The sequence below is a fragment of the Neovison vison genome, chromosome 13 (assembly GCF_020171115.1).
Source record: "Neovison vison isolate M4711 chromosome 13, ASM_NN_V1, whole genome shotgun sequence".
In the NCBI taxonomy this organism is placed as follows: domain Eukaryota; kingdom Metazoa; phylum Chordata; class Mammalia; order Carnivora; family Mustelidae; genus Neogale; species Neogale vison.
The window spans coordinates 37,760,211-37,781,339 of NC_058103.1; the positions used below are offsets into that span (position 1 = coordinate 37,760,211).

Genomic DNA, 21,129 nt, shown 5'->3' on the forward strand with positions numbered 1-21,129 from the left:
AGTTTCTTAAGACTGGGGTCCATATGTGGGCAAATGTGCAGTAACTATATTCTATCGGTCAGACATGAGATGCCTGGATTCAAGGGCAAGGATGTAGACCCTGCCTGTCAGTGGAAGAGGTATCAGAAATTTGTGGCCATCTTTAATCTACCAAAACTATCTTCAACATAATTTCTATGTGTGAATAAGAAAATATAAAACTTTTTAGATAATTACCCATCTGTATGCCAGAATTACCAAGGCTTTAACTATGATAAGCTTGCAAAAGTAGCTTGTCTAAAGTTGTCTTAAGCCTGAAAGGCTATGGAAATGCATATAAAAAGAGGCTTATCAAGTTTTACTAAATTAGCCTGGTTATTTTTAGTAAAGTAGGTAAATGGACTATATAGCATTGCAGTCAAAGGATAAAATTATGTAACAGGCCTCTACAAAACTGGCCAGGCCAAGTGTGGGCATTCATGTTTGATGAATGATAATGGGTCTTCTCCAATTTATTTATTATCTTAATGTAGACAGGGCACATGACTCCTCAGGTTCTAAATATTTTATTGTCCTACTCACGTTAATAATGTCTATTCCTTCTGTGTTTTTGTATCACCAGGGGTGAGACTTTGATTAGCAAAAAGGGTGTTTCTGAAAAACTGTTTCTTAGGATTTTTGGTGTGTGAATATACTGGAAAAAATACTTGAACACTTACTATGTTCCAGAACTTGGTCTGTGTTCTAGAAATACAGTAAGGAGCACAAAAGACAAGGCCTGAAAAAAAGCAATAAGCAAAAAGGGCAAAGCCTATGCCTGCACTCATGGAATTTGCATTTCTAATGGGGAAGATAGATAAGTAAGTAAATGAGTAAAAAATAAATAATAAAGTGATAAGTAAGATTAGGAGCTTAGGAGTAGTAAGGTAATGGAGAGCGATCTTTGAGAGAGGCAATATTTAGAAAGGTAGTCATGGAGGCCCTCTGGGGTGAGCTGGTTTTTAAGCAGATACCTGAATGAGGAGAGAAAATAGACCAGGTGAAGATCTTGGAGAACAGTGTTCCAGGCAGAGGGGACAGTTAGTGAAAGTGTGCTGAAGCATTAATAACTGTGGAATGTTTGAGAAGCACCAAGAGGGCTCATCTGACTGGAGCAGAGGGAGTGAAGGCAAGTGGAAAGTTATGATCAGTGAGGGAGGTAGTGCTCTGATTATAAGTGTCCGTGGACCATCACCAAGTTGGATTTAAGTCCTGTGATAGAAAGGTTTTAAGTAGAGGAGGGCCATGATTATTTCATTATTTCTTTAAAAAAGATCATTCTTTCTACTGTGTGAAAAATTGTTTGCTAGCTCTATTGGTGATGATGATGATGGTGGTGGTGTGGATGCTGAGAGATAACATTTCATGGAGGCTTGCTCCCTATTGGATTCTCTTTTTAAAACTGTTATATTTGAGTTATCTCATTTAACACAACCCTTTTGTGAAGATTCTCTTTAAAGTTTTAAGTGAAGAAATCGAATCCTAGACAGTAACCGGCCTGTAGATACCCAGTGAACCAGTGGAAAAGCACGTGCTCAGGAAGACGATGCAAGGAGGCTGGTAAGGGTGGTGAGCAGTGACTGGACTGAGGCTCTGTTCTGAAGGTAGCGCCAGCAGGAATTGTTGATGGATTAGGTATAGGAGAAGCATCAAAAATTTAATTGAAGGATGACTCTGTAGCTTTGGGTCTTTGCAACTTGGTGTGGCTTTGCAGTTCACTGAGATAAAAAGTACATTTGGTTGTTGGAAAGAGGGTGTTGTAAATGAGCAGTTCTTTCTTGGATATGTTTAACTCGAATGGCTATTGTGTGTCTGTAATTTGGCGGAGAGGTCTTTGAGAATTAGTAGTATAGAGATAGTTTCTGCTGAGGTCAGTTTCCTTCATTATTGTGTATTCTGTCCCATGCCCTCTCTCATAAAACATGTGCCTATTTACTAGAATCAAAAAGGCAAGAAATAACAAGTGTTGGCAAGGATGTAGAGAAAAGGAACCCTTGTGCACTGTTGTTGGGAATAAAAATTGGCCCAGCCACTGTAAAAAGTGGCCCAGCCACTGAAAACAGTATGTAGGTTTCTCAAGAAATTAAAATAGAACTACCATATGACCCAGTAATTCCACTACTGGATATTTATTTACCCAAATCAAGCAAAAATCACTAATTTGAAAACATGTATGCACCCCTCTGATTATCGCATTATTTACAGTAGCCAAAAAAGAAGCAGACCAAGCATCTTTCCATAGACAAATGGATAAAGATGATGGTGAGTGTATAATGAAATATTATTCAGCTAAGTGAAGTAAGTCAGAGACCAATACCATATGATGTCACTTATATGTGGAATCTAAAAAACCAAAACAGATGAACAAAGAAACAAAAAGGAGAAACAGATGCATAAACACAAAGAACAAACTGATGGCTGCCAGAGGGGACGGGGTAGGGGAATAGGCAAAAAGGATGAAGGGGAGTGAGAGATACAGGCTTCTAGTGAAGGAATGATTAAGTCACAGAATGAACGTTACAGCATAAAGAATATAGTCACTGGTATTGTAACAGTATCGTATGGTGGCAGAGGGGATGCAGCATATTGTATAGACCTAGGAATCACTATATTCTATGCCTGAAACTAATGTAACATTGTGTGTCAACTGTACTTCAGTTTTAAAGAATTAGAGGAAATCAATAGAAGCAAAAATGCTGTTCCCACCAGTATTAAATAGTGCTCCTCCCTCCCCAAAATAAGACCCAAAACAGTTTTTAAAGATTCAGTTATGAAAACCTTTTGGGGTAATCTGTTGTGTCCTAATCGAGAGGGAGGATCAAAGGTCCTGCAAGGGATTAGAATAGTACTATAAAATAAAAAAGAAAAGAATAATTGATGATAGCCACATTGGGGTCAAATATAAGGGCTATTAAAAAATAGACATTTCGGGAAGTGCCTGGGTGGCTCGGTGGGTTAAGTGTCCAAGGCTTGATCTCATCTCAGGTCTTGATCTCAGGGTTGTGAGTTCAGGCCCCACACTGGGCTTCATGCTGGGTGTGGAGCCTACTTAAAACAGAATAGACATTTTGGCAAACACACACAACACAGATGTGTGCACATTAATCCTGGTAACACAGACTGTGGTGGGAAGCCGTGTTGTTGCTTGCTCTTACTATGCTTTTTGAAATGTATGCTAGTCCTAAGCATTAAAAATATTTGTAAGGAATTAGTAGTTTCTCTTTTCAAAGATACAGGTGTATTACACAGGTGTGTGTGATATACGATATCTTATATGATATTTATATTATAAATTTTTAAAATTTTGTAACATTATATACCCCCCAAAATGAGTGCATATGAAACAGTGGTAAAATATGAGTAAGAGCAATAGTCTCATTAATTGCATTGTGCTATTTTCAATTCCCTGGTTTTGATAAATGACTTTAGTTGTGTAAGATGTCATCACTGCAAGAAGCTGCATGTGGGTATGTGTGAACTTTCTACAGTTTTTTGCAACTTCAAAATAAAAAAAAATTTTAAATATAAATACATACAGTTGAATGTCTTACCTTAAATTCTGACCTTGTTTAGTCTTACCTAGTATAAGCAGCCACACACCCATGAAAATGGGAAGCAGAAGTGGATATCTTTGTAATATGCCAAACTTAATGGGATATTGATTATATTCTTCATTTATTAATGCTGCACACTTTTAATACTGTGGCAGTTTTATTCATGTTTTCGTGCTTAAACTTTTTATATGAGCAGAATGTGTGCATATTTAATGTACCAAAAAGATGAAATGTGTGGTAATTTCTAAGACTAAAAGGCAGTCGTAAGACACTTTGGCAAATACAGCATATTGCAAACATTTTAGAGAGCCAAACAAGCTGAACATGTCAAAATAATAGGTGGTTCTGTGATATTTATTGACAGTTTATAATAGCTGAACACTATTAAAAAAATGATTGTAGCATTATTTCAGTAAGTTCTGAAGTGCTCATTATCTTAATGACATAAATTCTCTTTATTTCTCTTCTCTGAAAGTGAAAACTTCCGTATTTTGTTAAATGATTTGTCTGCCATTAATTTGTTTACATTTCTTTGTCTTTCCTAATACCAACAATGATGGAATAGAGATGTTAAATCTGTGATTACTTACTTTTTCGGTTTTTGTTTTTAAATATAAATGTTCAAAGATTTAAAGGTCCATCTTGCCATCGGCACCAACATGGATGGAGTAAAATGCTAAGTGAAATAAGTCAGTTAGAGAAAGACAAATACCACATGATTTCACTCATATGTGGAATTTAAGAAACAAAATGAATGAACAAAGGAAAAAAAGAGACAAATAAAAAAACAGACTTTGAACTATAGAGAAGCAGCAAACTGATGGTTACTAGAGAGGCAGTGGGTGGGGGAATGGGTGAAACAGGAGAAGGGGATTAAGAGCACATATATTTTTGGGGCACCTGGGTGGCTCAGTGGGTTAAAGCCTCTGCCTTCGGCTCAGGTCATGATCCCAGGGTCCTGGAATCGAGCCCCGCATCGGGCTCTCTGCTTGGCAAGGAGCCTGCTTCCTCCTCCCTCTCTCTCTGCCTGCCTCTCTGCCTACTTGTGATCTCTGTCTGTCAAATAAAATAAATAAAATCTTAAAAAAAAAAAGCACATATATTTTTAAGAGCACAGAGTAATGTATAGGATTGTTGAGTCTCTCTGTTTACTCCAGAAACTAATATAACTGCATGTTAACAATATTGGAAATAAATGAATGTATAAATAAATAAATAAATTCCCAGTTGAGAAATGTCAGGGCTATAGTGCTCCTACTCAGTTTTTTTGGTTTGTTTTTGTTTTTTGCTTTTTTAGCATGGAAGGTTTATTGAGCCATAGTAAAGTGATAGTACAAAGCTCCTAAAGAAGGAGGGGACCAGAGGAAGTTGCCTTGTTCTTACCCAGTTTTAACAAAATATCATTGGTCTTAAAAATTGCTCTGAAATGGCATCAGAATCCCTGAATAACAGCAAAAAAAACCCCAAAACAAACAAACAAACAAAACAAAAGAATCCCAAGTAAATGCTTATAAATTCACAACTTTCTGTTGTGAATTTATAAGTTGTTGTATTCAGAGAACAACTGTTCTTAAAAAAATGAATGACTTCTGAAGATAGCTAAGGTTCTGAAGTTGCTTTACTAGCTTGATTTTGTACCACTGATGAAACTGCAAAATGAGCCAGACCGTACTCGGTTTAGAGGAGTCATTTTTCAAATGCTTGGAAGATGCAGAATGGAAGTGACCCCTGGTGATACTCCACTTATTTGTGAAATGCTTATGGAATGGATGTGATTGCTAAATACTGTGTTTATGAATATTAAGGGGAATAAAATACTGCCCCTTTTCAAAAGGGCTTGCTGTCAAGCAAGGAATGGAACGAAAGGGACAGGATAGGGTGAGTAGGTAGAATTGGAGGTACATTGAGTCTGGGCTGAACTCAATTGTTTTTAAAAGCTTTTACAAGATGAGGTCAACATTGGTAGCCTGACCACATCTTGAGAGACAAGTTTTGGTGAATTATGGGTTGAGCGAGAGGGTAGCAGTCATGGGTATCAAAAACTCTACAGCATTCATAGGGCTCTGTAAATAAATAACAGTCGTCTGCAAGTTGGCTTTAAAATGATGGACTCAAAAAACTTACAATGCTAGGATTAAACATGATATTATTATTTTAACATAGTTTTTTTTTTTTAAGATTTTATTTTATTTATTTGAGAGAGAGAGACAGTGAGAGAGAGCATGAGCGAGGAGAAGGTCAGAGGGAGAAGCAGACTCCCCATGGAGCTGGGAGCCTGATGTGGGACTCGATCCTGGGACTCCAGGATCACGCCCTGAGCCGGAGGCAGTCGTTTAACCAACTGCGCCACCCAGGCGTCCCGATATTATTATTTTAAATATTTTATTTATTTATTTGAGACAGAGAGAGAGCAAGCGAGCGTATGAATGGAGGGGAGGGCTAGAGACAGAGGGAGAAGCAAACTCCCCATAGAGCAGAGAGACCGATGCGGGACTTGATCCCAGGACCCTGAGATCATGACCTGAGCCAAAGGCAGATACTTGAGTGAGCCCCCCAGGTTGTCCCTAAACGTGATATTAAACATGAGTTTAATAACTGGAATTGTCAGGCACTTGCGAAGTTTTAAGTTAGCTCTTTATTCCAACCCTGTTTCCTTATTTAAAAAAAATGGAACTCTTTAATTTGTCTTTATTCCCTATGTTTCTGATGTTCTCTTAAAAATATTTATTAGCAGAGAAGTATTCCAAAAAGCTAAAACAATCAAGCAGTGAAAAAGAGCATACATTTCTAAACTGGATCATCAATCCCTGGAAAATGTAAATTGATTAGGCTTCATTCAGGAGGACAAGGCAGCAGGATATCTCTAGTCATAAGGCTAGAATTCCTTAGGCAGATTATAACTCTGGTTTATCTCATCTTTAGGAGGTTGATTTTGCCACATTGTTTTGCCACACTGACTGGGGTGGCACATATTTGTGAAGTCATTTTTTTCAGACTGAAGGTAACATTTACTGAGTGAATATCAAATTCCAGGCACTTCTCTCAGGGATTAACATGCATTACTCTCTAAGAGTTTATAAAAGCATCTCTGTCAAACAATTCATTGATTAATAAATATTCATACCTATTTTTCACTTGGGATATTTGTTTTAATTTCATTATTTCTTCTTTTCCAGCTCTTCTTTATGCAACTATTTTTGGAAATGTGACCACAATTTTCCAGCAAATGTATGCCAACACCAACCGATACCATGAGATGCTGAATAATGTACGGGACTTTCTCAAACTCTATCAGGTCCCCAAAGGCCTCAGTGAACGAGTCATGGATTATATTGTCTCAACGTGGTCCATGTCCAAAGGCATTGACACAGAGAAGGTAAGGTTTATTATTATTGTTGTGGTCATTTATTTTCCATCTCAATGGGATCTTCAGATGCCTGTAGCTTTCCCGCTCAGGTATTGCTTGTATAATTGCTTTGTAAATGTTATGCTGTTTTTCATAAGTGACTTAGCAATCAATCGTAGTATGTATTGAGTGCTTAGGAGATGCAAAGCACTCAACCGTTAATCATCAATTTAGAAATTGTGGTTTCTGAAAACTACTAATTACTCCCTTTCCCTAAAACACTCATTACCAGAGTAATTTCCTACATTCCTCTAAAACTAGCTCTGCTGCCCTCTCTCCTGGCCAGTCTTATTCTTGATTTCTTCTTTGACTTTTTGCCCATTTTAAATTTAGAAAGAAATGTCCTTGCTTATAAAGGAAAAAATCTCTCCCCTCTCTCACACATGTTTACGAAGGAACATACAATTCTGTATTTTCTTCTTTTCCTTACACAAATCTATAAAGTGGATACCACCTCCCCAGTCATTTGGCGTCTCTAAGTTCTAGCTTATCTTTCCATGAAATCTCTTCTAATTTTTCCCATCTATCTTACATTAGAAAAGAAGGACCCAAAGTCCTCCTTAAAATAAACAAAACCAAATTAACAAAATAAATTCTCACTTCCTCCACCCAGCTGATTCACATCAAATATCAGGGATGACAAGTAGGGCTTGCCCACGAGTTTTAGAGAATACCCATTTTGAGCTTTTTTTTTCTTTATAAGTATCAGGGGAGGTGATTATTTTTAGGTACTGAATTTTGACATGATAATCAGGTAGTACATTACTTTCCTTACCATGTCCCACAAATTCAGTCTGTTCAGTTTTTTCTTTAAAATCACATGATATTGACTTGGAGATTTCCTTTAAGGTCTGCTCAGTAAGCACCATTCATTGTTAAAAGGAAAGAGCAAATGAGCAGAGTAGATGTTCTGTCAGAGGAATTTCCTTGAGGTAGTTTAAAGCCAGAACAGCTGTTGTTAGGAGCAGATGGTTGAGGGGATATTTAGGGATTGAACATGGAAGAGTTTGAGGGAGGGAAGCCTTCAGGGGAAGCGCAGGTGAGAATGGGAGGGGGAGGGATAATTATTCATGAAAGAGAGTGAGATTTCTGTCTTTCAGCATCTTACAAGCTACAGTATTCATTTTCTAGTTAAATGGCCATTAAAGTGGAATGTATGACCATAGACGGGAAAGGACAAACTACATTCTGTGGAATTTGATGTATCTATGCCTGAGCCAAACAATATATGGTTATGGGGAGGGTATCCAGAGAAGGAAGAGAATCTTCCTCAGAGACACAGGTGAGACTCAGGGTTTAAGACATCAAATGCGTGATGTTCTTTGAGGTGCACATTCAGTGAAGCTGAGATCAAGAGGCAACGGTTTACCTTGTTAATCAGCATCTCAGTCAGAAGCTTTTCCATTTAGAAAATGCAGTGGGGTCACATGATAGCTGGCAGAAAACATCAACCAGATGATGGAATAAGGGCCCTTTTTGTTTGAAAAGAGAATGGCCCATAGCCTATGCCACAGATCTGTTATTTGGCCGATTTTTGAGTCCCTGTTCTCTGTATTCCCAGATGGAAGGGAGCCAATTAGGTTCTCACAAGTTTCCTCTCAAGGATCTCTCTGCTTCATGAGGTAGTGAGGGTCTCGTACTCTGGCATGCGTTGTGTCTGGAAGTGGATACTCCAGGCAGTGGGGAACAGTTTATGGGTTCCTAGTATTTACCATGGGTATTTTTGTTTTTGTTTTTGTTTGTTTGTTTGTTTTTTGGTTTGCTTATTTTTTGTGGTCACAGAAATGTGTTTTTGATTAGGGGAGTATACACAGAAAGTGGAGTAATAGGAAAAAAAGATTGGGAGGCTAATATTAAAGATAAAATAAAATGTTAGTTCAAATGAAAGCATTCCTTTTTTTTTAAAGATTTTATTCATTTATTTGACAGAGAGATAGAGATTACAAGTAATCAGACAGAGGGAGAGGGAGAAGCAGGCTTCCTGCTGAGCAAGGAGCCCAGATGCGGGGCTCGATCCCAGGACCCCGAGACCATGACCCGAGCTGAAGGCAGGCGCTTAACGACTGAGCCACCCAGGCGCCCCTCAAATGAAAGCATTCTTAAAGAACTAAGTCAAAAAACTCCAGTGGATTAGATTTTGGATAAGAAAAAAAATCACAGTGACGCCTGGGTGGCTCAGTTGGTTAATCAGCTGCCTTCGGCTCAGGTCATGATCCCAGCGTCCTGGGATCGAGTCCCACATCCGGCTCCTTGCTCGGCAGGGAGCCTGCTTCTCCCTCTGTCTCTGCCTGCCATTCTGTCTGCCTGTGCTCGTTCTCTCTCCCTCTCTCTGACAAATAGATAAAATCTTAAAAAAAAAAAAAATCACAGATGTGCTTCCTCACTGAATGGGGAATCCAGAAAAAGTAGTTTTTGACTAAAGGGGGAAGCAGAGTTAAATAACTGACAAATCTGAAAGGTTTGTTACACATGTATAAAACATATTTAAAGTTTAATTTAATGTGACAGCAAACTCTCCATGTCTATGTTGATTTCTCCCAGTCTATTAAGAAAATCCCCACCCAAATGTGTAAGAAGTAGCTGTAACAGAGCGGAGCCTGGGACACAGTTGTAGGAAATTCTCATGAATTGTATAGTCAATGAGGATGAATTTAAAAGTGCATTCTTAGAGAAATAGACTCTGAACTTTAGAGAACAAACTGATGGTTACCAGAGCAGGGTTGGGAGGGGAATGGGTGAAACAGGCATGGGGATTAAGGAGTGCACTTGTCCTGATGAGCACTGGGTGACATATGGAAGTGTTGAGTCACAACCTTGTACACCTGAAATTGATAGATAGATTTGGCTAAAAAAGTAAAATCTTTAACACCAAAACCCATGCAAATGAAAATAGAGTATATGCAGCAAATATCACAAGCGAAGGGTTAATTGCCTTAATATGTAATATGATTTTGCAAATGAATAAGAATTAGAATACCTGAGGAGAAAAATGAGCTAAGTATGTAGTTAATTCATATAAATACATAAAAAAATAAATTAATAATAAACATAAAATATTATTTTAACTTATAATAAATAAATATTGAAATAGCAAGAAACCATTTGTAATATGTCAAATGGGCCAAGATAATGCCCATTCTTAGCAAAAGCTGTAGTGACTGACACTATCATATAATTCTGTTTTTTTGTGTGATTTGGTGTGACATTTCTCAAAAGCAGTTTGACCAAGATAATATCTTACCTGGGGGATATTCTAGAGCTCAGTCCCTGTGCCTCTTCCCTTTTCTGTTCATATTCTCTCCTTCGGTGATGTCATACAATCGTATGACTTTAAAAATGTATGCTAACCCTGCCCAAATATACACACTCACCTTGGACCTCTTCTTGAACTGCGGACTCCACTATCCAACTGCCTACTCACATTTCATGAAGCTGTCCAGGTCTGAACTCCTCTTCTGCCATAAACCTGCTCCATGGACGTTCTTCCCTAATGCAGTTAATGGAAACTCCACCCCTGCACCCCTCAGGTGCATAGACAGACCTCCCCACATTAAAACCTCCACCAAAACCTGCTGGCTCCACCTGTGGTTCTCACCACTCTATCAGCATCTCCTGGTCCAAGTCAGCATCATGTTCAACCAGGGTTTTTATAGAGCCAAATAACTGGTCTGTTCCTTTATAGTATATTCTCAGCACAGCAGCTTTTGACCTTATATGGCTTTCATAATAAAGCTTTCTATCTGTCATCTATATATCTGTCATCTATCACATATTCATCTGTACTGCAGGCTTTTTAGAGAATAAGAACAAAATTGATGAGCTTGCTAAAACACAAGGGTGGCAAAAGGAAATGAAAGATTGATGATAGTAATCAAATAAATACTGTAATTCACAATTTTAGCAATATGAATGTATTCGAGGATGTAGCTTTAGTAAACAGCATCTGAGTTTTAACAGCTATCCTGTTTTTGATGTCAGAGACCTCTATTCAACTTCCTCAGTAAGCCAAGTACTTTGTCTTACTATATGTTTCTTTTTCTTTCCTTTTTTTTTTTAAAGATTTTATTTATTTATTTGACAAACAGAGATCACAAGTAGACAGAGAGGAAGGCAGAGAGAGAGGGAGAAGCAGGCTCCCCGCTGAGCAGAGAGCCCAATTTGGGGCTCGATCTCAGGACCCCGAGATCACAACCTGAGCTGAAAGCAGAGGCTTAACCCACTGAACCACCCAGGCGCCTCTTACTATATGTTTCTTATCTCATGTTTTGTTGATGGTCTCTTTCAGGTATTTTATTACTGTTGGTTGTTATTATGAGTATATACTGAAAAAGATTGAAATGTACGAAGTCAAATGTCTTTGTTCTAATGCTTCTCTTGTTAGTTCTGAAACAGTGAGATTTTTTTCAGTTGCTAGTACAATAGAACTTAATGATGCTCTGCGACCAATTAGAGAAGAACCTTTGCCCCAGTTACTGACGTTTCCTTCTATCATTTCCACATATTTAGTTTTATAGATTTTTTTGAATTCTGCTTTACCCCACAGGCAAATTAATCACCGTGATTTAACTCAGTCTTACCTTGTGTCATGTGAATAATTCTTCCTCTAATACAAATTGTGGCATTAAAGTCAGGACTGACATCAAGATTGTAGCATTTCTATCAAAAACGTTTGCCTTAGTCCATATATACTATGGAGTATTATGCCTCCATCAGAAAGGATGAATACCCAACTTTTGTAGCAACATGGACGGGACTGGAAGAGATTATGCTGAGTGAAATCAGTCAAGCAGAGAGAGTCAATTATCATATGGTTTCACTTATTTGTGGAGCATAACAAATAGCATGGAGGACAAGGGGCGTTAGAGAGGAGTAGGGAATTTGGGTAAATTGGAAGGAGAGGTGAACCACGAGAGACTATGGACTCTGAAAAACAGTCTGAGGGGTTTGAAGTGGCGGGGGGGTGGGAGGTTGGGGTACCAGGTGGTGGGTATTATAGAGGGCACGGCTTGCATGGAGCACTGGGTGTGGTGAAAAAATAATGAATAATGTTTTTCTGAAAATAAATAAATTGGAAAAAAAAATGAATAAAAAAAAACAAAAAAAAAACACGTTTGCCTTAAGCAAATTTTCTATATGAAACAGTACTGAGATTAATTTTACTTAGTTGAAAGTATTTTATTGACTACTAATTGCTATAGTTGCTTTAGATTCTTATCAAATTTAATAAACAAAATCCATTCTCTGGGCTTTGCTACTTGTAACATCCTGTGCATTTAAAAGACTGAGAAATGGGTGGAATGAGTGAGGATTTATAAAAGAAAAAGGAGATTATGGGAAAAAAATAGAAAGGATGATGAAGCTTAAACCTTGTCATTTTTTATTTTTCACTGTCTCACTTTTCCCCCTAACATGTAATTAGAAAAAGATCAGTAGAAAAAAGCTCTTTGGTCTTCATTTCTTGTTTCATGTGCTTTATAATAAGCATAAAGTATCAGTAGGAAGATGTCATTATATGAAAAGTTTTGGCAGAAATATGCAAAACATTCAGGCAGAAATATGCCTTTAGAATTTCAACAAATTGAGATTTGAATATTTTAAAATCTTAGATTATTTTTTTAACCAAATCTATGAAAGAAGTACTCTACTTCTCCCAAATATGGTGGGCAATATATTTTGTTTTTCCTACAAGTTAAAGTAACTTCCTTTTATCTTTTTTTTTTAATTGAGAGAAGCATGTCTAAATATTTGTCTTTGTATTCCTAAATGTGAAAAACAGGAATGACATTTTCACACCTGTCTCATTTTCTTGGTTCAATATTTAAATACATCAAGAGGTTCCTATGGCAATGTACAACAGAGCCTAAGAGTGAAGGCACCAGCCTTCCAAGAAAAAATCTGTAGACAAATGTGCTATGTTAAATAGATCATGTGAATCCATACATTTGAGTGTAGTAAAATAAAACTGAGTTGGTCTTAACATGAATTAAAAGTACTCTTGTCTTTGGATCAAGAGAAATAAGAATCATTCCAGTCTATGTTAATCGGATCATATATAAAATACTGTGTTATAATTCAAAGTGATTTTTTAAGGGAATACTACCAAATGATAGCACACTTACCAGAAAATAACTATTAAGGCATGAAGTTCTGGGAATCTTGTTATATGGTAGATAATTAAAGGCAATGTGAATATTTAGTTTAGCTAATTGAAGACCTGGGGAGAGTTATGATAGGTGATTTAAAGTATCTTAAAATGCAGTCATCTAAATGATTCAGGAGAAAATTAACACCCTGCTGGTAAAGGATACAGGCTGAATGTTGTACAAAATGGACTTGCATGTCTTGATACTAATTTGGTAATATTAAAGAGATTATATGGTAATTGTGTCTGAATGATTTGGCATACTATTACATATCATATATTATTTCAAATTCAGACACACATTCAAGATATCCTATATAAAAATTATAGAACAATTGCTGAAAAAGAAAAAAAATTGGGGGCATCATGTTGCCTGATTTCAAGCTTTATTACAAAGCTGTGATTACCAAGACAGCATGATACTGGCACAAAAACAGACACATAGACCAGGGGAGCAGAGTAGTGAGCTCAGATATGGACCCTCAACTCTATGGTCAAATAACCTCCAACAAAGCAGTAAAAAATATACTGGAAAAGACAGTCTCTTCAATGAATGGTGCTGGGAAAATTGGACAGCTACATGTAGAGGAATGAAACTCAACTATTCTCTTATACCATACACAAAGGTAAACACAAAATGGACAAAAACATCTCAACATGAGGTAGGAATCTATCAAAATCCTAGAGGAGAACATAGGCAGTAACCTCTTCGACATTGGCCACAACAACTTCTTTCAAGATATGTCTCCAAAGGCAAAAGAAACAAACAGAAATGACCTTTGGGACTTCACCAGATTAAAAGCTTCCGTACAGCAAAGGAAACAGTCAACAAAACAAAGAGGCACCCATGGAATGGAAGAAGATATTCACAAATGACACTACAGACAAAGGGCTAATATCCAAGAACTACAAAGAACTCCTCAAACTCAACACTCAGAAAGCAGATAATCACGTCAAAAAATGGGCAGAAGACATGAACAGACACTTCTCCAAAGAAGACATACAAATGGCTAACAGACTAAAAATGTTCATCATTAGCCATCAGGGAGATTAAAATCAAAACCACATTGAGATACCAACTTACACCAGTTAGAATGGCCAAAATCAACAAGACAGTAGACAAGTGTTGGAGAGGATGTGGAGAAAGGGGAACCCTCTTACACTATTGGTGAGAATGCAAGTTGGTGCAGCCACTTTGGAAAACACTGTGGAGATGCCTTACGAAATTAAAAATAGAGCTACCCAGGGGCACCTGGGTGGTTCAGTGGGTTAAAGCCTCTGCCTTCAGCTCAGGTCATGATCCTGGGATCCTGCGATTGAGCTCCACATCGGGCTCTCTGCTGGGCAGGGAGCCTGCTTCCTCCTCTCTCTCTGCCTGCCTCTCTGCCTACTTGTGATCTTTGTCTGTCAAATAAATAAATAAAATCTTTAAAAAAAAAAAGTAGAGCTACCCTATGACCCTGCAATTGCACTACTGGGTATTTACCCCAAAGGTACGGATGTAGTGAAAAGAAGGGCCATATATATCCTGAAGTTCATAGCAGCAATGGCCACAGTTGCCAAACTGTGGAAAGAACCAAGATGCCCTTCAACGGATGAATGGGTAAAGAGGATATGGTCCCTATATACAATGGAGTATTATGTCTCCATCAGAAAGGATGAATACCCAACTTTTATATCAACATGGATGGGACTGGAGGAGATTGTGCCAAATGAAATAAGTCAAGCAAAGAGAGTCAATTATCATATGGTTTCACTTACTTGTGGAGCATGAGGAATAATAGGGAGGACAAGATGGAGAGGAGAAGTGAGTTGGGGGAAATTGGAGAGGGAGACAAACCATGAGAGACTGTGGACGCCGAGAGACAAACTGAAGGTTTTTTAGGGGTGGGGAGTGTGGTGAGCCTGGTGGCGGGTATTGTGGAGGGCATGTATTGCATGGAGCACTGGGTGTGGTGCATAGACAATGAATGTTGGAACACTAAAAACATTATAGAATAAGATTCTGTAATAAGTCATTGATTATCTTCTCAACAATTTTTTATTAGTACATTTATGTACTGTAGTTTTACAAATGAAACTAATTTTTTAAAAATTCAGAACAACACAGAATCTCTGTTGCAGCTAAGCTGGGCCATGCCCCGGAGACAAATGGCATATTTTTTCTATGGTTGTTGAGTAACCTGTTTGTTGAGCAAAAGAGACTGTTTAGTCTATTCTTGTGAGGGACTACTCTTCAGCCTGTTTGTAAAAGCTTCATGCCCTGACTTCCCGAGAACTCTGACCTTTCTCCCCAACTAGAAACGTGGTAGGGGAACTTCACTATTGTCATGGCCACATGGTGGTTCATTTGTTACCCGCGGACATGGTTGGAAGAAGAGTCATTATGGACATTCCTCTGTTCTAGCCAACTTACAAGCTTTCTCTGAAAATCTAGATTTTATCTGAAACTTCAATTTTATTTTTTCTTCCATGTATCAGAAAGTAACCCTCGAGGGTTTATGAGAAACATTACAAGTAAAGGGGCACTTTACTATGATCTTTGATGATGTTTCAGAACATTCAAGTGTATTTATAGTTTGTCGTGACTTTTGGCATAGTTTAGGAGTGCTCCTGTGCAAGACTGGTATTATTGTTAGCCGATGTAACTATCAGTAAACTTTCTGTGTGTCAGGTAGTAGACAGTATCATTTTGTTCTAGGAATGACTGGGAGGCACTGTATGACTAAAATAAACTCTGAGTGACCCAAACCTCTCTCCAGGAATGTTGTATATTCTTTTATTTAATTTTTAACTTTTTTTTTTTTTTTTTAGAGAGGGAGAGAGAAAGAACATCTTAAGCAGGCTCCATGCCCAATGCAGAGCTGGACATGGGGCTCTATCTCTATAACCCTAGGATCATGACCTGATCCCAAATTGAGAGTCAGACACTTAACCGACTGAGCCCCCCGGGCGCTCCATAAGTGTGTTCTTTTTATGTACTGTGTTAAAATTACTTCAGTGCAGTAGCGTGGGCTAGCTTGTATTTCATTTTCTTACCAAACTTCCCCTAGTCTCTGAGGAAGGGACTAAGGAATCATTCGCTATCTATATCTAGAATAAGAAGAAAAACTTGCTTACTTAGGGCAATGGATGACTTGTGCAGTAGCATGGCTTTATATAGGTGGGGAGGACTGGGTTTCATTCTTCTGTGTCCACATCTGTATTGGAGATACAAACACCCACTTTACTTATGAGATAGGAAGATGAAAAGTATCCAAAGAGAAACAATAGTAAGTGCTAACAAATAATTTAGTCTGTGGTGGTTATGATTTATTTCTTCCTTTACCAGTTATAAATTATGAGAACTTGGTCATGCCTGGCACCATTTTTAATCTTCGTCTTTAATCTTAGTATTCAGGGCATACTGCCATCTTTAAATATAGATGAAAATACAACCTCGATTGTAGAGTAATTTGGATGAATAAAATATTTCTATATACATACACACTGCACACAAATGCACAGACATATTTTAGACTTAGGGGAAAAATTAACTCATGAATGAATCCACACGCTGCAGACAGTGTTAGAGTTTGAGTAGGTGTGTGTATCCAACCTGTTATTTTGTTCTGAGCTGCCTTGATTGATCTGTTTTCAGACTCTCACTAGCGTAAATCTTCAGAAACATCTATTGAAAAACCCATTTTTGAATGAAATCCTAGCGTTTCCTACAACTTTGCAGTTTACTAGACAAAGGTAGAATTATGCAGATGGTTGGATTTTATAAACGGAACTTGAAAAAAAAATGTCTCCATTCCTGTGATTTCTGTTGTTATTATTTGACTGTGTTTGTTAGATTAGATTTTTTTTCTTCCAGGGCTCTGTGCCTTTCTTCCCTTAGTCACTTTCCCATCTCTTTTCTGGTTCTTACAATAATGCCTAAAAGATGCTTATATGTTGGCTCACATTGATTGTTTTGTTAATTTTGGATGCGTTTGTAGTTTATGAAGTACCGAAAAGCCACTTTTAGCTCCTTTGCTAGTAGTGCCAAATAACCATGGGCATCTCTGTCTGGGACAGCAGAAGGCAGCAAGAGGGTGGAGAAAATAAATACATTAAAGGAAAAAGAAAAATTGTTATGTAAGAAAGAGATTCCTCTTGTCGCTCACTGCCAATTGCCTGAAATACTACTTCATGCCCTCCTCCTGGGCATGGTCCTGGAGTCAAGGAGCGAGCACATGGCTATGCAATCTGGTGGCTTTCTTTCAGATTTTGCTTTTTACGAGTCTTGACCTGTCTCGAGAGTGAGACCTTCAGGCATTCTCTTCTTTCGTCACATTAGCATTCTTCCTGATTTCTTTACATCCGGAATTTTCTTGAGAAAGTCGTCATTTCCCTCATTTCACCTGGGGTATTTCTGAGGTACAGAAGGCATCCATTAAAGAATGATCTATATTAAGGCAGAATTTATAAATAGGCAAATAACCATCCTTTAAAATTGGCATCCACATCAAACAGAACCATAGTTTTGTAGGATATTGTAGTAATTGCTATGGGGTGGAAAGTAAAGATGAATGCAGTCCATGCTCTTGTGATGTTCAGTGTCTAAGGGGGAGGAAAGACTTAAATAACCACAGAGATAAACATAGGATTCCAGATCATGAGGATCCTTGAAATACAATATAGGGAGCTATGTAGAATTTTTATAGGAGGAGAGGGGAGGAATCCAGCTTGGAAGGATGTGGGTCCAATAAGGTGATAGAGAAAGCAGTAGAATTTGGACATAAAAGCTTGTTAGAAACTGAAATTCTTCACATGTTTTATTAAAAAACACAAATGACCTATGTGATAGTCATCATTACTGATTTGAAGATGGAAAAGAATAGAGAGGAGAGAAAACAAAGATCCAGTTAGCCCATGAAGTCCTAGTAAATTATTAGTTAACCAACATTAACTGTTCATGGCTTATACATTCCATGTGCCAGGGAATAAGTTCAGCTGATCATTCACAGTGGTTAGAAATCATACTCTAAAGCCAATACCAACATAAGCTGATATGGTAGTACCAACCTGTTTAAATTAAACAACACATATCTGTTTTGAACTGGGTCTGCTGCCTTTGTGGGCAAGTGTCAGAGCACAATACATTCATGATCCCAATATAACTTTATGCATTCCGTTATCACTTCTACCCAGGATGAATAAATGTTAGAAGAATATTTTGTAACTATCTTGTCCATAAAATGTTTATTTTACATAAACATTCTGTACATATGTATATATAAGTATTATGTAAATATAAAATGCTTATAATACATAACTTTATGTAAAATTAGAAATAAGAGCTAGAAAAGAAGAAAATGTAATAAATCATCCATAATCCCACTACTCACAGAAATATGGCTTGCCACATTTATTCTGTGTGATTTTGTGAACATATATTTACATTACATATATATACTACATAAACATTTGTATTCTATTTAAAGGACATAGTATATATTTTTAATCTCCTATTATTGGATATTTGAGATGTTAAACATCTATATTAAGGTAAACACTAAGAATGGGGTTTGACAGATCAAAGAGTATGTGAATTTTATTATTTATATTACTTTTATAGTTTATTTCTTCTGAAAGATCAAATGAGTTATAACTAACACAGGTTTATGTGGGTCCTTTTTCAGAATAACATTGTTAATACTGGGCATTAATCTTCTAATTTCTGTGAGTTGAATAGGCCGACAATTTTAGTGTGTTTAATTTCTTCTCTTTCCAACACGTAAGTACTATAATTATTTCCATTTATTACATTTATTAATATAGAAATAGTCCATAAGAGATGAAATTTACTTATTTTAGGTCACATATGATGAAATTAGGTTTGGGTTAGGTCTGTGTCACAGAGATAATGCTCTCAGGCCTTCTGTTCCTTGTTGCATATTATTATTAGCTAATATGTTATTATTAGTAGACAGGTATCTCCTTATCACGCCTGAATTTTTCCTGTTTTTATTTTTTGCCACATGTTTATTTCCCTGCTCTTCCTACTCCTCCTCTTCCTGTATTGCCAAAATGAATCCCATTAGCATTTCATTGGAATTGTGTTGTAATGTCAGAGTTAAACTATACAGCAGAGACCGTCTGAAAACTTGTGCAGGTCGATCAGGATGAGGTAGAGTGGGCTCAGGAGAATTAATTACAGAGCTTGGACATCACTCTTACAGTGGCAAGCTGGAGGTTCCACTCTTAGAAGCCAGTGTGAAGATCGAAGGGTTCCACAGTTTGGGTACAAACTGCTGGTAGCGTGGGGAGGGGGCGTGGGTACGATGGACAAATGCCAGACCTACTGTCACACTCCAGCTGGATGATCAGTCACTTAAACTCACTCAGATTCAGGATATATCTTCTTTCATGATATTTCCATTTCTGAGATTCAAATTTAAACATATCTGGGAAGCGTTTGTGAGAAATATTAGTAGTCTCCTTTTCACACCCAGGAAAAACCAGAGGGGGGGGGTCTAAATTAAATAGTATAATATTGTAACACTGTATCAAACTTTATCTTGGGACAGTGAATGAGAACGTCACAGGAAGCAGCCTTCTTAGGGGAAACCAGTCACTGTTAGCAGAGAAATGATGCATTCCAGCCACCAAGTCACACCCAGTGCTTTCTGTTAAGATTCCTCTTGCCTAGGACACAATTTAAAATACCAGTACATCCAAAGAGACTTTCCCCTTTAATCTGACAGTTAGTATTGGTTTTGAAGTATATCATAAAGCACTAAAATCAGTGATCACATAATTTTACATGTGTTTAATGATTCATACACGACAATAAATCACAGAGCCCAATAGGATTAGAAGCAATTCATTTATTCAACCATTCTCAAGACAGTTGAGAATCATCCTTCCATAAGGTAAGAAAACAAACAAAGCCCAAACCCTAAATCCTCTTTATTGTTAATGGTTACACTTCATTATCATTTTAATTTTCTCTTAGAAGGACTTTGAGTTAATACTGGCTTATTAGCTTTGTAATACAATTTTGTATGGTTAGAGGAAAAATGGAAATTTTTTTTTTCTAAAAGAAGTTAAAATTCTCTGGGCTGAGAGCTGAAGCCTGACAAGAAGTTTTATCGAGAATTCATAAGTATTGGGATGCCTGGGTTGGTTCAGTTGGTTAAGTGTCTGCCTTCATCTCAGGTCATGATCCCGGTGTTCTGGGTTTGAGTTCTGCATGGGGCTTCTTGCTCAACAGGGAGCCTGCTTCTCCCTCTGCCTGTCGCTCTTCCTGCTTATGCTCTCTTTTTGACAAATAAATTAAAAAATCTTTAAAAAAATTCATAAGTTTTTAGGTAAATATTGATAATATAGGTTGTTTAACATAAAGATCTGTTTCCTATTCCAATCTTCTTTTTTTAAGATTTACTTCTTCTTTTTTTTTTTTTGAAGATTTATTTCTTGAGAGAGAGAGCAAGCAAGTGGGGGGTGCGGGTGGAGGGAGAGAGAATCTTAGACACTCCACTGAGTGTGGAGCCCAACATGAGGCTCAGTTTCTTTTTTCTTTTTTTTTTTTTTAATTAAATTAATTTATTTATTTTCAGAAAAACAGTATTCATTATTTTTTCACCACACCCAGTGCTCCATGCAATCCGTGCCCTCTATAATACCCACCACCTGGTACCGCAACCTCCCACCTCCACCCCCGCCACTTCAAACCCCTCAGATTGTTTTTCAGAGTCCATAGTCTCTCATGATTCACCTCAACGGACGAATGGATAAGGAAGATATGGTCCATATACACTATGGAGTATTGTGCCTCCATCAGAAAGGACGAATACACAACTTTTGTAGCAACATGGACAGGACAGGAAGAGATTATGCTGAGTGAAATAAGTCAAGCAGATAGAGTCAATTATCATATGTTTTCACTTATTTGTGGAGCATAACAAATAGCATGGAGGACAAGGGGTGTTAGAGAGGAGAAGGGAGTTGGGGTAAATTGGAAGGGGAGGCTCAGTTTC

The 21,129-nt window shown here is 37.5% G+C and overlaps 1 protein-coding gene across 1 annotated transcript in view; it reads left to right on the forward strand.

Moving 5' to 3' along the window:
* The window catches only part of KCNH5 (potassium voltage-gated channel subfamily H member 5), a 290,625-nt gene that overhangs the window by 172,283 nt on the left and 97,213 nt on the right, over positions 1 to 21,129 (forward strand). Inside the window, exon 8 of the mRNA XM_044232335.1 lies at positions 6,749 to 6,948. Within this exon, the coding sequence (XP_044088270.1) occupies positions 6,749 to 6,948 (200 nt within the window). The remainder of the gene's footprint in view (positions 1 to 6,748; positions 6,949 to 21,129) is intronic.